Raw genomic sequence first — 14082 nt, 5'->3', positions numbered from 1 at the left:
CTCAGGAGCTAAAAATGGCTACGTGGTAATTGAACTGGTTAAGTGGCTGCTCGCCCACTCTCCTTGTTAAATCCCATTTGCATTTAGAATGGATCTCAAATTCACCTGAAGCATCCACTCCTCTTGGACAGTAACTTCAAAGTCTTCTCCCCCACGTGCGTCGTTAATTACATTTATAAAAGGAAAAAAGGATTTTTTTTTTCTTTAAATGAACTGATTGTTTTTTCAGGGAGAGTCAAGAAAAAAAGCTGAATAGGAGATAAAGAGTATTAAAGCTGAAGTCAGCAACTTCCTGCACACGATGCTTTTACTGCCTATAACACGATTGTTTCTTTCATGATTGTGAAATACAGTTGAGCCATGGGAAGTATAACCCCATCAGAGACTTTCATTCCTGCTAAATCCTGTTATGAATGAGCGGTAACTGAGCCAGACCAGCTTCTGTATATTAAGTCAGTGGGCCAGGGCTTACCTCAGGAGAGCCTACCATGTTCTCCTCTCTAGAGGGCCTCCGGGATGAGGGACATGATGATGGACGGTACACTGTTGGTCATTAAAGGCTGTCCTTGTCCAACAAAGCAAAATGTTGTAGTTCTTTCAGACTGACCAGAAATTTAAGAAAAAAACATACCATAGCATACTATAGAGGGTTAACCTTCATCTTCTATAGGAATGAAAAGCCTTCACCTCCACTTGGAGAGAGACTTGAAACAAAATGGCAGCCCTGCACTGTGCAGTATGAGTAGTGTAGATTAGAGAGCTCATCTTGCAAACAGTCGCTCACTGCAGGACCTCACACAATGGCAGTCACACATCAGAAGTTGAGAGCAGTTTTTAGAGGGATGGTGATGTTCTTTTCGGTTGGCAGTCCTCCATCATTGTTGCTGCTGCTGCCTGGCTGGCAGGATTCCCCTTCGCTGCCTCGGCCGTCCTACTTTATGAGTGCACCGAGGGCTTGAAGCAGACCAGTTTCTGAGAAAACTCTGGTCTTAATTCCATCCCATAATGTATTTGTTAGCCAGCTATCCCAACAGCTTTTCCTCTTTCGCAAACACACAGATGCATTGAACGCACAGCTGATTGTTAATGGAAGTCCCGGTAATTTCCCAACTATGGCTTACGCTTTGATTTTGCAAAATCTCTTCAGCTATGAGGTTAATATACAGGGGCAATTAATATGGTATTAATATGGTTTTGTTTCTTTTAACTTGCAGAAAACACTGTCCTGCGGCTTAGACACAAAGTGGTTAATACACAGGAAATTACTGTATGATTTGATTAGAGAGAAATACGTAGGTTTATTTGTTTTGTTTCGTTTCATCAAATGGCATCTCCATTTCACAAAATTCCTCACAATTTGTGTAACATACACTGAAATGACCAGGTTATTACCTCTGCCCTCACCCACATAATCCAACCAAAGATTGAGGATTCCACAGAAAAGGAAAACCCCTTTTTACAGCTTTACTGTAGATTTCAAAGGGTTAGATGTCAAGTACACAATGAGAGAGCTTAAGACCTAAGCCGTCCCTGTGCTACAGTATATTCAGTGGGAAGGGTAGCGTATCTATTTAATTCATTAGGCCCTTGGTAGGTGGAGTTGGCATGTGAAGCTTTGGTGTTAATCTGGTACAAGAAAGCCAGCTGTTAAGGGCTTTTTAAACCCCCCTGTTTCTCCTCTTTCTGTTTAGGAATGTTTGGGTAAGTTCTCCAACAAGCTCTCCCTCATCCTGGACGCTCAGGGGGTAAGTCCACAGTGTTTGTGATCCTCGTAACCAGCGGCAACCTAATTTTATAACAGCCAGTCCTAATTACTGTGATGTCATGCTCCTCTGTGTTCACCCCACCCCCCAAAACTCTTTGTGCTGGTCTTGTTCCCCGGCTCCTGCGTCTCTCCCCTCTTTCTCTGTCTTTCTGTCTTTCTGTCTTTCTTTCTTTCTTTCTGTCTTTCTTTTTTTCTTTTCTTCACTTTCCTCCTCTCCTCCTTTGTCATCATCATCATCATAACTTTCTTCTTTTCTCTGTCCCCTCTGCTTTCCTTTCATCTGGACCTCTCTCTCTCCCTCTCTTTCTCTCTCTCACTCTCTCTATGGTATGGTCTATCTATGGCTTTAAACATGTAATGTAATATACATTTGAGACAATAAAGTTGCTGTAAAATTCTCTCCCTCTCTTTCTCTCCCTCTCTTTCTCTCTCTCTCTCTCTCTCTCTCTCTCTCTCTCTCTCTTTCTCTCTCCCTCTCTCCCTTTGCAGGAGGCCATTGAAACCATACAGAAGAATGTGAAGTCGAAGCTGCATGATTTTGTCAAACAGTGAGTCTCCCCTTATCCACCCTCATGTCTCCTATGGGCGCCTCTGTTTTGGGTCTCTCCTCCCCTCCTCTCCTCCTCCTCTCCTCCCCTCCTCCTTTCCTCCCCTCCTCTCCTACTCTCCTCTCTTCTCCTCTCCTCCACTCCTCCTTTCCTCCCCTCCTCTCCTACTCTCCTCTCTTCTCCTCTCCTCCACTCCTACTCTCCTCTCCTCTCCTACTCTCCTCTCTTCTCCTCTCCTCCCCCTCTCCTCTCCTCCCCTCCGTCTCTCTCTCTCTCTCTCTCTTCTCTCTCTGCTTCTGTCCCTCCTCCTCATTTGGTCTCTGGCTCAGATTGACTGGCTACGTTCAGCAACAGCGGTCTCCTCCTCAAACTGACGCACATTTCCAGTCTCTCACACACACACACACAGATGCACGCACGCACTGCTCTCCGGCTCATGTAAACAAACAGGCTATGCCCTCACAGGAAAATATCTCACTTTCTTCTGGAGGAATAGCAGCCACACACACGCACAGACTCTCAAAGCCTCCCCAGCACATACTGACACACACACACACACACACGCATTTCTCGGACATGCACCTCCTTCCTATATATACACACATGCACTCACACAGATACTCATTGATATAAACAGTCCCACCCAAGACGCTGTATCCTTTCTTCCTCTGTCTTGTTTGGTCTTTGTGTGCTTTCCTACGTTTTTATGCGCTTACATTTTCAGAAACACACACACCTCCACATTCTCATACATATGGAAGGACACACACACACACACACACACACACACACACACACACACACATACACACATATACACTCACACACATGCGCACGTGCATATGCACACACACACACACACACGCATGCATATACATACACACATACTGTACACGCACATGCACATGCACATGCACACACTCATGCACACATGCATACACACACTCACACACACACACTCTCCCTCTCTCACACACACAGGAATGATAGAGCTTCCTCTATGCTGTTCCACGTTCCTCTCTGGGAACCTGACGCACAGCACCTGTGTACATTCAGTCACTATGTTCCTTCTGCTGTGTATGTGTGTGTATACATATATGTGCACATGTTCACACACACACACACACACACACACACACACACACACACACACACACACACACACACAGACACACAGACACGTAAACACAAAGGTCATATTTCACATACACTCTACTTTCTCAATTTGCTGACTTAAAGGGATGGTTCGGAGTAACGTCACCCTGGGGTCCTTCGTACCATGACCTCGAGTCAAGCACAAACACAAAATGTATATTTCCCTAAGAAATTGCATTCTTACCACCCACCTTTAGATCGGGAAATATTCAAACTTCTCATATCTTCTGCAACATACCATAATAGAAGTCCCCCTCAACCTCTCTCTCTCTCTCTCTCTCTCTCTCATTTTGTTTCCCCGTGTGTATAGAAACTTCTCAAGCATACCATAATAAAAGTCCCTCTCTCTCTCTCATTTTGTTTCCCTGTGTGTCTAGAAACTTCTCAAGCATACCATAATAAAAGTCCCTCTCACTCCATTCTCTCTCTCTCTCTCAAGTCTTTTCCCCTGTGTTTCTCCCAGAAACTCAAGCATATCATAATAAAAGTCCCCCTTGTAGTGGCAGAACTGACTAATGTTCCTTAGGGGCGGATGTGTCTGTAAAAGATTGTTTATTTGTGTACATTTTTATTTTTATGGGCCCATCTTCTGTTTTGTCTTTTTATTGAACTTTTATTAAGTGGTGTACTACTGTTTTCCTTGGTTTTGACTTTCAATAAAAAGTTAATCACAAAAAAAATAAGTCCCCCTCATCCTCTTCTCTCTCTCTTAAAGGGATAATCCGGAGTGAAATGCACTTTAGATCAATTTTTCGGACTATTGGGAGTACATACGTTGAGTTGACACCAAAATCATGTCACTCGGATGTATTTTGAGAAAGTTCGAGTTCACCGTTTTTAGCCAAAACTCGTTAGCCTGGAAGTGACCGGGGCACGTCCTTTCGCCGCTACAAAACGCTATTTTTATACATCTTCTACTGTTCCAAACAACACTACACTTACGTGGTAGTGAGTAGAGGGTCCCTAAAGCCAAACCGAAGTATCCCCATGTCTTTATGTGGTCGGATAGAGAGTCCAGAATGAATTGAAACGAGTCAGTACCTTTCCGGAAATGTCGCTGCTGCAGCTGGCAACGCTTTAACAACACTTTATTAACATTTCCGTCCCCCTCATCCTCTTCTCTCTCTCTCTCTTAATTTTCTTCCCCTGAGTGTCTCCCAGAAACTTCTCAAACATATCATAATAAAAGTCTCTCTCTCTCTCTCTCTCTCTCTCTCTCTCTCTCTCTTAATTCTCTTCCCCTGTGTGTGTGTGTGTGTGTGTGTGTGTGTGTCCCAGAGACGTGAAGCGCTTTAAGGACGTGCGTAAGGAGTTTGAGCGCTGCAGCGAGACGCTGGACAACGCGCTGAACAGGAACGCCCAGGCGCCGCGCGGCAAGCAGCACGAGGTGGAGGAGGCCAGCAACGCCATGCTCAACGCCCGCAAGGCCTTCCGCTCGGGAGCGCTCGACTACGTGCTGGAGGTAGGAGCTCTCAGAGATGCACACACACACACACACACACACACACACACACAAGCAGCACGAGGTGGAGGAGGCCAGCAACGCCATGCTCAACGCCCGCAAGGCCTTCCGCTCGGGAGCGCTCGACTACGTGCTGGAGGTAGGAGCTCTCAGAGATGCGCACACATGGCCCCAGCCGTGACGCGACTGGCTCTTCCTGTTTCTCTCTACTATCCTATCAGATTAAAGGCATAAAAGCCCAAAAAATATACTTTAAAAAAAAAGAGATGGGCGCACACACACACACACACACACACACACACACACACATGCGTTCACATACAAGTTCAATAATTTATTGCCATATCAACACAGGTACAGTAATTGGAATTTGTCTTGGTGCCATTCCAGTTTAAAAAAGGCAATACATACAGTACATACACAGAATTTTGAAAGAGGTAAACACATCAATCAATCAATCAATAAATCAATTAATCAATTAATAAATTAATTCATTAATGCCTTTATTTGTCCCCCAGTGAGGCAATTTGTTTCACAGCAGCAGGAACACACAAAAATGTCCAAAAAATACACAAATAGACATAGTATAATAAATATTAATTTGTATTAATATACATTGGTGTATACATTTGTATGCATACATTTTGATGCACATTTGTGTACATATTTTTGTATACTGTAGTGTACACATAGATTTTGTGCAAACATGCATGTAGATATTCACACACACAGACTTGCACACATGTAATCATATTCTCACATTTACAGTTTATATTCACACATACACATACACTTTACAGTTCCACATGCAAGTCAGGTGCTATGTCTTCTTATTGTGTTATACACACAGTGGCGAGCGAGCGTGCGCACACACACACGCAGACACACTTTGGTTGGCAGGACATTATGCTGCAAGGTGTCAAAACACATACTGTAGACTCACTTTAGTCCGGTCATGAGTTCACACTCACCTCCACATCACAAGTGGAGGTCGCTTGAATGCATGACCCCTCCGCACACACACACACACACACACACACACACACACACACACACACACACACACACACACACACACACACACACACACACAGTCATACTCGTACAAACACAAAAGCCCTATAACCTTTACTCCCATGCTCATGCAGTGTTGTCTACACACACACACACACACACACACACATAGTCATACTCGTACAAACACAAAAGACCTATAACCTCTACTCCCATGCTCAAGCAGTGCGAGAGTTATACACACACACACACACACACACACACACCCCTACACTCAGTGTCTATATTTCACCTCTATACCCATTGAGCACACACAAACTGTGGAGAGCAGAGCCCTTCTGGCAGCTCTATGGTCGGCTGCAGACAGACAGCACGGCCGCCTTCCTTGCTGCTTGAAGGCCGTCGGTGTGTATTAATAGGTGCGGTTGCGTAAGCCGGGGCAGAGCGCTCGGGCTCCAGCGGCCGGCGAAAAAGCAGGACAGGAAGCAGCGGTTCCCACCTCTGTCTCGGGGCGCCTCCTGCTTCTCTGAAATCCACCCCAGCGCACAGTCAGGGCCTCGGGCTACCGGCTAATTGCTATTAATACACACACACACACACACACACACACACACACACACACACACACACAAGGAGCCTCTCAGCACAGTCAGCCAGGGAGCCGGTGGCCACAGCTGTCCACTGCAGCGGCTAACTGGAGCTGGCTGGCCACGGCGCTGCTCTCAGCGTCTCTCCTCTTGTGTCGTCTCTCTGAGTGCTGCGCTTGTCTCCACACCACCCTGCTCTTCATCCTCTTCCTCTTCATTTCACAGCGTCGCTCTCGTCTCCACACCACCCTGCTCTTCACCCTCTTCCTCATCATCTCACAGTGTTGCTCTCGTCTCTACACCACCCTCCTCTTCCTCCTCTCTCTGAGCGTCGCTCTCGTCTCCACACCACCCTGCTCTTCATCCTCTTCCTCCTCATCTCTCAGTGTCGCTCTCGTCTCCACATCACCCTCCTCTTCCTCCTCTCTCTGAGCAGCGCTCTCATCTCCACACCACCCTGTTCTTCATCCTCTTCCTCTTCATTTCATAGCGTCGCTCTCGTCGCTACACGACCCTCCTCTTCCTCCTCCTCTTGTGTCCTCTCTCTGAGTGTTGCGCTCGTCTCCACACCACCCTGCTCTTCATCCTCTTCCTCCTCGTCTCTCAGTGTCGCTCTTGTCTCTACACCACCCTCCTCTTCCTCCTCTCTCTGAGCGTTGCGCTCGTCTCCACACCACCCTGCTCTTCGTCCTCTTCTTCCTCATCTCACAGTGTCGCTCTCGTCTCTACACGACCCTCCTCTTCCTCCTCCTCTCACAGCATTGCTCTCGTCTCTACATGACCCTGTTCTTCATCATCTTCCTCCTGCTCTTCCTCCTTTCTCACAACGTCGCTCTTGTCTCTACACAATCCTCCTCCTCTTCCTCCTCTTCATCCTCATTTCACAGCATAGCTCTCGTCTCCATATGACCCTGCTCTTCCTCATCCTCCTCTTCCTCCTCTCTCACAGCATCGCCCTCGTCTCCATATGACCCTGCTCTTCCTCGTCCTCCTCTTCCTCCTCATCTCATAGAGTGCCGTCCTCTACCCTTCCCTCCTCCTCTCCCTCTCTCTTCTTCTGCAGCGTCATCGTCCTTTTCTCCTCTCCTTTCATCCACTCTCTCATATTCCCTCCTTTTCTCCTGTCATCTGCTCCTCTCATCTTCTGTTCTGCTCTCTCTCTCTCTCTCTTCTTCTATCCTGTCTTCCATGCAACCTCTCCTCCACCACTTCTCCAGTTCTGTCCGTGTCCTCCTCTCTTTCTTTCCCCTCCCGTAATGTTCGGCCACACCCGTCAGTTTATAGTCGTCCACTTCCTCCGAGTGGTTTCTTTTACTATCCGTCTCTCTTTTCTGCAGTTTTTGTTCCATTCCGCCCTTTCTGTCAGTGCTGCTAATGTCTCCCTTCTTGGTTGTACTGTTTACATGTTGTTGTTTACATCCCTTGTTCTGTTTCCCTGTACAGATCAATGTCATTGAGTCCAAGAAGAAGACAGATATCCTCAGTGCAGTAAGTCTGACCCAGTAGACTGGGCCTAATCGGTTTTCCTGTGAGACAGTGATTTAATGTATCTATTCGTCTGTGTTCTACACTCTCAAAAAAGGATGTGTTAGAAATAATGCAACTTGTGTTGAAAAGTAATAACACAAACTGTGTTGTCCTTCCCTAAAACACATCAATGTGTTATTTTCAACACATCCTTTTTGAGAGTGTATAATCTTGCATGTGTTAATTTATACAGTACTTGTGTTTATGACGTGTGTGTGTGTGTGTGTGTGTGTGTGTGTGTGTGTGTGTGTGTGTGTGTGTGTGTGTGTGTGTGTGTGTGTGTGTGTGTGTGTGTGTATGTGTGTGTGTGTGTGTGTGTGTGTGTGTGTGTGTGTGTGTGTGTGTGTGTGTGTGTGTGTGTGTGTGTGTGTGTGTGTGTGTGTGTGCACGAGTGCGTATGTGAGCGTGCATGCTTGTGTGTATGCGGATCTGTTGAAGACTTTGTTTGAATTTAGAACTTCTTTGGGCATTGGCAGCTAGGAAGTTGGCATTTAAGAAGCTACTGTACTGTATATAGGTTGTGGTCACCGTCACCCTAAGTTTCAATAGCGGAAGGTGTGACTGCACAGTTAACGTAACATTTGTGTGTGTGTGTGTGTGTGTGTGTGTGTGTGTGTGTGTGTGTCTGTGTGTGTGTCTACCTGCTCCGGAAGGTTCTGGAGCTGATGGGCGCTCAGGCGCAGTTCTTCCAGCAGGGACACCAGTCCCTGAAGGAGCTGGAGACGCACCGGAAGAAGCTGAGTGATGAGGTGAGGCGGCGCTGGGTGTGTGTGTGTGTGTGTGTGTGGGGGGGGGGGGGGGTCAGGGGAGATAAAGAACGAGATGAGAACGAGACAAGAAAAGATGGATGACGGGCAAAAGAGAGAGAACAATGAGGAGATATCAGAGAGGGAGAGAGAGAGAGAGAGAAAGAAAGAGAGAGAGAGACTCCAACAGAGAGACGGAAACCAGAAGTTAATATTTAAAGAGGGGAGAAAGTAGAATGGAGAGGAAATTGGGAGATTTGATTTTGAGGACAGCGGAGGAAGATTCTGGAAAAAGGTCAGATGAGCATGGCACTGTTGCATCATGGGACTGCAGTGCCCAGCGTGACAGTCATCATTACAGGAAGCTGCCAAACAGGGCAATAACAGGAAATGGTTCACATGACACACACCAACTGCCATAACAACAGTGTGTGTGTGTGTGCGTGTGTGTGCGTGCGCGTGCGTTTGTTTGTTTGAGTTGGCATCTGAACCATGATTAGAGCTGGCAAATATAATTGGTGGAAGGCAACATATCCTAGTCCAAGCGAAGGGCATCTAGAATCAACACAGACCGGCTAGCGCTCCATTGTGTCTGGTCTGTCACGGTGCAGTAGCCTGGCTATCGCCAGACGAAGCTCAATCTTTTGAGATTGAACATGAGTCTGGGGAGTCTGCGCTGTATTTGCACTGCACAAGAGGCATGATCCGTGGGCATAGTTCAAATGACTCCTGCGTGTACGCATTTGGAAAGTCCCTCAACCAATCTGACCAACGATCCGGGTGCGCCTGGTGGATAAGTCAGTTTGTGATTGGTTCCAGAAAACGTGGACAGGAAGCAAGAGAGATAAATATGCAGGTTTCCAGCCTGACAGTGCAATGTAAACCATAGGGGAATGTTAGCTTGATGGCTAACACCATTCCTGAAACAGGCACTTAAGCAAGAAAAGATAGCACTGAACACACACTCCTCTAGACATCAACCTTCACAATGTGAACTGTGCCTAGCAAGGTAATAGAAGGCTAGCGGCTCATTGAAAATGTTACCATTGATTGAAACTGTTGGAGTGGCTTATCTGCACGTAGTGTATGATTACTTCGAAAAGAGGACCCATTTTGTAAGCAGGGGCAATTTGCTGCAACTGTGTAGGCCTACGGCGCAAGGTTTTTGTATTTGCTTCTGCATTGGGTTGGGAAGTTACTAAAATGTATAGAAATGGGAAGCACTTTGTGCAGTTTGTTATTGTGCCAGTGTGGAGGGAGAAAACTGGCAGTATTATGCTTGCGGCTTCGATGTGTATTTTGTGAATTATTAAGTAGCTTACACAGAGCAGGATTCTGGATACTTCATGCAAACAGGACCAAACATGAATCAGAGTTCTTCACTGCTTTAAGTTCCTCCAGTGGGGCTATTAAGAAATGTGTGGAATTGAGAGAGGAATGGTGAGATTCGTTCTGCATTGTAAACTTTAAATACTGTAGTTCAATAACATTTAGCCATTTTGAACTGATTTGTGATGAGTTATCGGTTGATTGATATGATCTCAAAGTCGTGTATTTGATAGATTGATTCATTTCTGTTGGTGGTATTGTGTTCTGGGGAGGAGTTACTCTATTAAACTCCTCCCTTTGACCTTGATGTAAAATATGATGCAATATCACGAGCTTCACTACTTCCGATGCTAGGACAAGAAACCCCGAAGCATCAAAGCTGCCAATGATATCCAGGTCATTTCCCTCCGTCAGGAACTTTCTGCAAAAAAAATGAAAAAAGAAAAAAGCGTATTTGCAGTTCTCTGCTGTCCATCTTCACAGTATAGGGAAGTCATACATAGAATTGAACGTTATTTGGCAAACACCCAATAACTGCCTTTTATTTCGCAAACATCAAGGTTAAAAAGACATTCAGATAATTTTTTTGTAGGGAAAGATCCATGCAAAAAGCTTCTTTTTTTGAGGTTACTAAGCATTTTTGGCAAGATGTTTGAATGCAGTTGAGCGAGCGGAAGCAGACTCACCTTCTGTTGGCCGCAAGCGCAACACACACTTCCTGTCACTGCAGGAAATGGCACAAGATAAAAAAGCAAATGTGAGTCAAAGTGGGTTGAGCATGCACTGTTTTATGCCGCTTGAGGCTGAGCAGAGAGAGAGAGAGAGAGAGGGAGAGAATGACAGTGGCAGAGAGAAAGAGAATTTGAATCTCTGCCCTGACCTGGATTCAGCACAGGAAATGGGAAGAGTTCCAACACTTCCTGCTTCCTGTTTCTCTTACGGAAGTCTTCTAGTTATGTCCACTGACCCCAGCTGGGATGTGTGCCAAATCCCTGTTTCCATTTTCCTTTTTATTCTCTTGCTTTCCTCCCGGCTTCTGTCTCGGCCGGTTCATTTCTCACTGGTGGTCGGAGTTTATCACTAAAGCACTGAGCAGATGTCAGAGTGACCTTTTTAATGCACCTCACTTTATCAGCTCCCATCAATTCTCTCTATCGCTCTCTTCTTTTTGTGCTTCTGTATCTGTCTATCAATCAGTCTGTCTTTTCTATGCAATTGTGTCTGTTCATCTCGGTGCTACCCTGCCTGGCATTAATCTCACATCATGTCTTCGTTTCTTTCTTTCTTTCTTTCTCTCTTTCTTTCTTTCTTTTTTTCATTTCATTTCTTTCTCTCTGTTTATGTAGCAAACCCAGCTGGTCCTGAATACAGCACGGGAGAAGAGGGACATGGAGCAGAAGCATGCAGCCATAAAGAAGAAGGTAGACAAACACACACACACACACACACACACACACACACACACACACAGAGAGTGAGAGAAAGAGAGAGAAAGAAAGAGCGAGAGAGAGAGAGATGGCTGCACCTCAAAATAAGTTTCTAAAACTGTAGACTGTAGACCGGCCCCAGTACTAAATATATGTCCATTAAAATTGATAGCCACTAAAGTCCTAGTAGCCCCTGTGAATGATGATTAGTCGGGTCTGTTCATATCCACGTCAGTGACTGATGATCGCCATTTGTCACAGATTTAATTTTGTCCCTCCTCTGTTCCTGGTTTCCACGGTAACCCATCATCGGGGTCTCCCTTGTGTGCTGACATCCTTAGGACATGTCTCACGACGACACGATCATGGACTACTGTGCGGACGCCGCCACGGGCATCGTCATGGAGGGCTACCTGTACAAGAGAGCCAGCAACGCCTTCAAGACATGGAGCAGGTGAGACCTCACCTGGCACTCCGGAGTGGAAGGAGTCGATCGAGTCAGTCAATCAACCGGATGATCTGTCGATCAGCAAACAAACAAAAGAATCGATCACTTGATCTACGAACCATTTTGACGTGCCCTGTCAACCAATTGACCAATTAGTTGATTGATTTATTAATCTAATTAAGTTGTCTCTGTCTCTAGGCGGTTTTCCACCGACAGTGAACCTACTATTTTTTGGTTCGACTTCCGAACCAAGGTGCCACGTTCCGAACCGGCTTTTGTTTGGTGGAAAAGCGCCGAACGGTTCAATTGTTGGTTCGCGAACGGGAACGGAACCGGTTCTCTGTCGGTGGAAAAGGCCTATCTGTTGATGATCTATGAACCATTTCGACATACCGTGTCAACCAATCAACCAATAAGTTCATTGATTTATTAGTCACTAATTAAGTCGTCTTAAGTCTCTGTTGATGCGGCAGTCATTGGGTGTGTCTGTGGCTGTTTTGGTCTTCCTGTATCTGCTGCATGTGTTACTGATGTCTGATGAGGTCTGCTGGGCATAGAGAGGCTGAGTGGAATCACAATGATTAGATAGGGTTGCATTATTAATCTCTCTCCATCTCTCTCTCCTCTCTCTCTCTTTGTATCTCTGTCTCTTTTTCCATCCCTCTCTCAATCTCTCTCTATCTCATTCTCTTTCTCTCTTTCTCTCGCTCTCTCTAGGCGCTGGTTCTCAATACAGAAGAATCAGCTGGTGTACCAAAAGAAGTTCAAGGTGAGCTTGTTAGCGCCGATGCAATGCTTTTCGATTTAGACAGGTCATGAAATATGTACACACAAATGGACTGGCTCGCCCTTTCTCTATGGCTCGTTGATTTTTCTACAACAGACAGTCAGGTTTGGTTATACAACCCTGTTGATGAACTGTACCTCTTCCTTGTCTCTAGTTCATCTCTCTCTCTCTCTCTCTCTCTCTATCTATCTATCTATCTATCTTTCTATCTACCTATCTCCTTCCTCTCTGTCTATCTATTTATCTATCTATCTCTCTCTCTCTCTCTCTCTCTCATAATACTTACAGAAATACACATACCAGTTACTCGTACAGCAATATGAACGTAGAATATTCTTTTCTCCTCTCAGGAGCAGCCCACGATTGTAGTGGAAGACTTGCGGTTGTGCACAGTGAAGCTGGGTGTGGACCAGGAGAGGAGATTCTGCTTTGAAGTTGTGTCTCCCTCAAAGTGAGTCCAAACTCAAGGGCAACAATTAAGCTCAAGCGTGTGTGTGTGTGTGTGTGTGTGTGTGTGTGTCTGTGTGTGTGTGTGTGTGTGTGTGTGTGTGTGTGTGTGTGTGTGTGTGTGTGTGTGTGTGTGTGTGTGTGTGTGTGTGTGTGTCTGTGTGTGTGTGTCTGTGTGTGTCTGTGTGTGTGTGTGTGTGTGTGTGTGTGTGTGTGACTGTGTGTGTGTGTGTGTGTGTAGAGCCAGCAACACCTTCACGCCTAGAGCAGGTGAGGTGTGTGTGTGTGATGTGAGCATGTGTTAGGCTGACCAGGCGTCCTACTTTTTTATTGTACACAGCTCCATAAGCTGCTTTCAGACTCATAGGTGCAAGTCTGCATGTTCTGCAGATATCAAGCGATTGGGCCGTATGTCTGAACCACCTATCCTGACATGTGGAACTCTGAACTTAAACGGCTCTCACACTACTCCCCTCCTAATATTTCGGACAGATATTATGTCCAGAGAAAGAAAAGAAGTCGCGCACAAAAGCTGAATTATAAGAACTTATATTGAAAACATAAACCGAAATATATAATGAGCCTAAGACACAAAACAGGGAAACAAACGTTTCGGGTCTAGCCCATCATCAGTATTTCCGATTGACAGACCTTATGTAAACGGCCTCATGTCTGAATGAAGTGAAGAGCATGCGGAGATTCTGTTCATGTGCGTGTCCAACCACGTTCAACCTGTTCAACCACGAGGGTCCGTGTCGTTCAACCTGTTCATGTGGGTCCGTGTCGTTTACACATAATGTCCGCAGGTTAGCGTCTTATCCGAATCACCCGAAGGGTCGG

At 45.8% G+C, this 14082-nt stretch overlaps 1 protein-coding gene across 1 annotated transcript in view; it reads left to right on the top strand.

Annotated features, from left to right (window-relative positions):
* Positions 1-14082, top strand: part of acap1 (ArfGAP with coiled-coil, ankyrin repeat and PH domains 1) — a 43884-nt gene that overhangs the window by 6978 nt on the left and 22824 nt on the right. The window contains exons 4-12 of the mRNA XM_062515807.1: positions 1692-1745; positions 2255-2313; positions 4747-4930; positions 7975-8019; positions 8712-8807; positions 11480-11554; positions 11902-12014; positions 12726-12777; positions 13146-13246. Coding sequence (XP_062371791.1) covers positions 1692-1745; positions 2255-2313; positions 4747-4930; positions 7975-8019; positions 8712-8807; positions 11480-11554; positions 11902-12014; positions 12726-12777; positions 13146-13246 — 779 coding nt within the window. The remainder of the gene's footprint in view (positions 1-1691; positions 1746-2254; positions 2314-4746; positions 4931-7974; positions 8020-8711; positions 8808-11479; positions 11555-11901; positions 12015-12725; positions 12778-13145; positions 13247-14082) is intronic.

Source organism: Sardina pilchardus, chromosome 16 (genome assembly GCF_963854185.1).
Source record: "Sardina pilchardus chromosome 16, fSarPil1.1, whole genome shotgun sequence".
NCBI lineage: Eukaryota > Metazoa > Chordata > Actinopteri > Clupeiformes > Clupeidae > Sardina > Sardina pilchardus.
The sequence above is the reverse complement of the archived record's forward strand: the minus strand, read 5'-3'. Positions and strand labels throughout refer to the sequence as shown.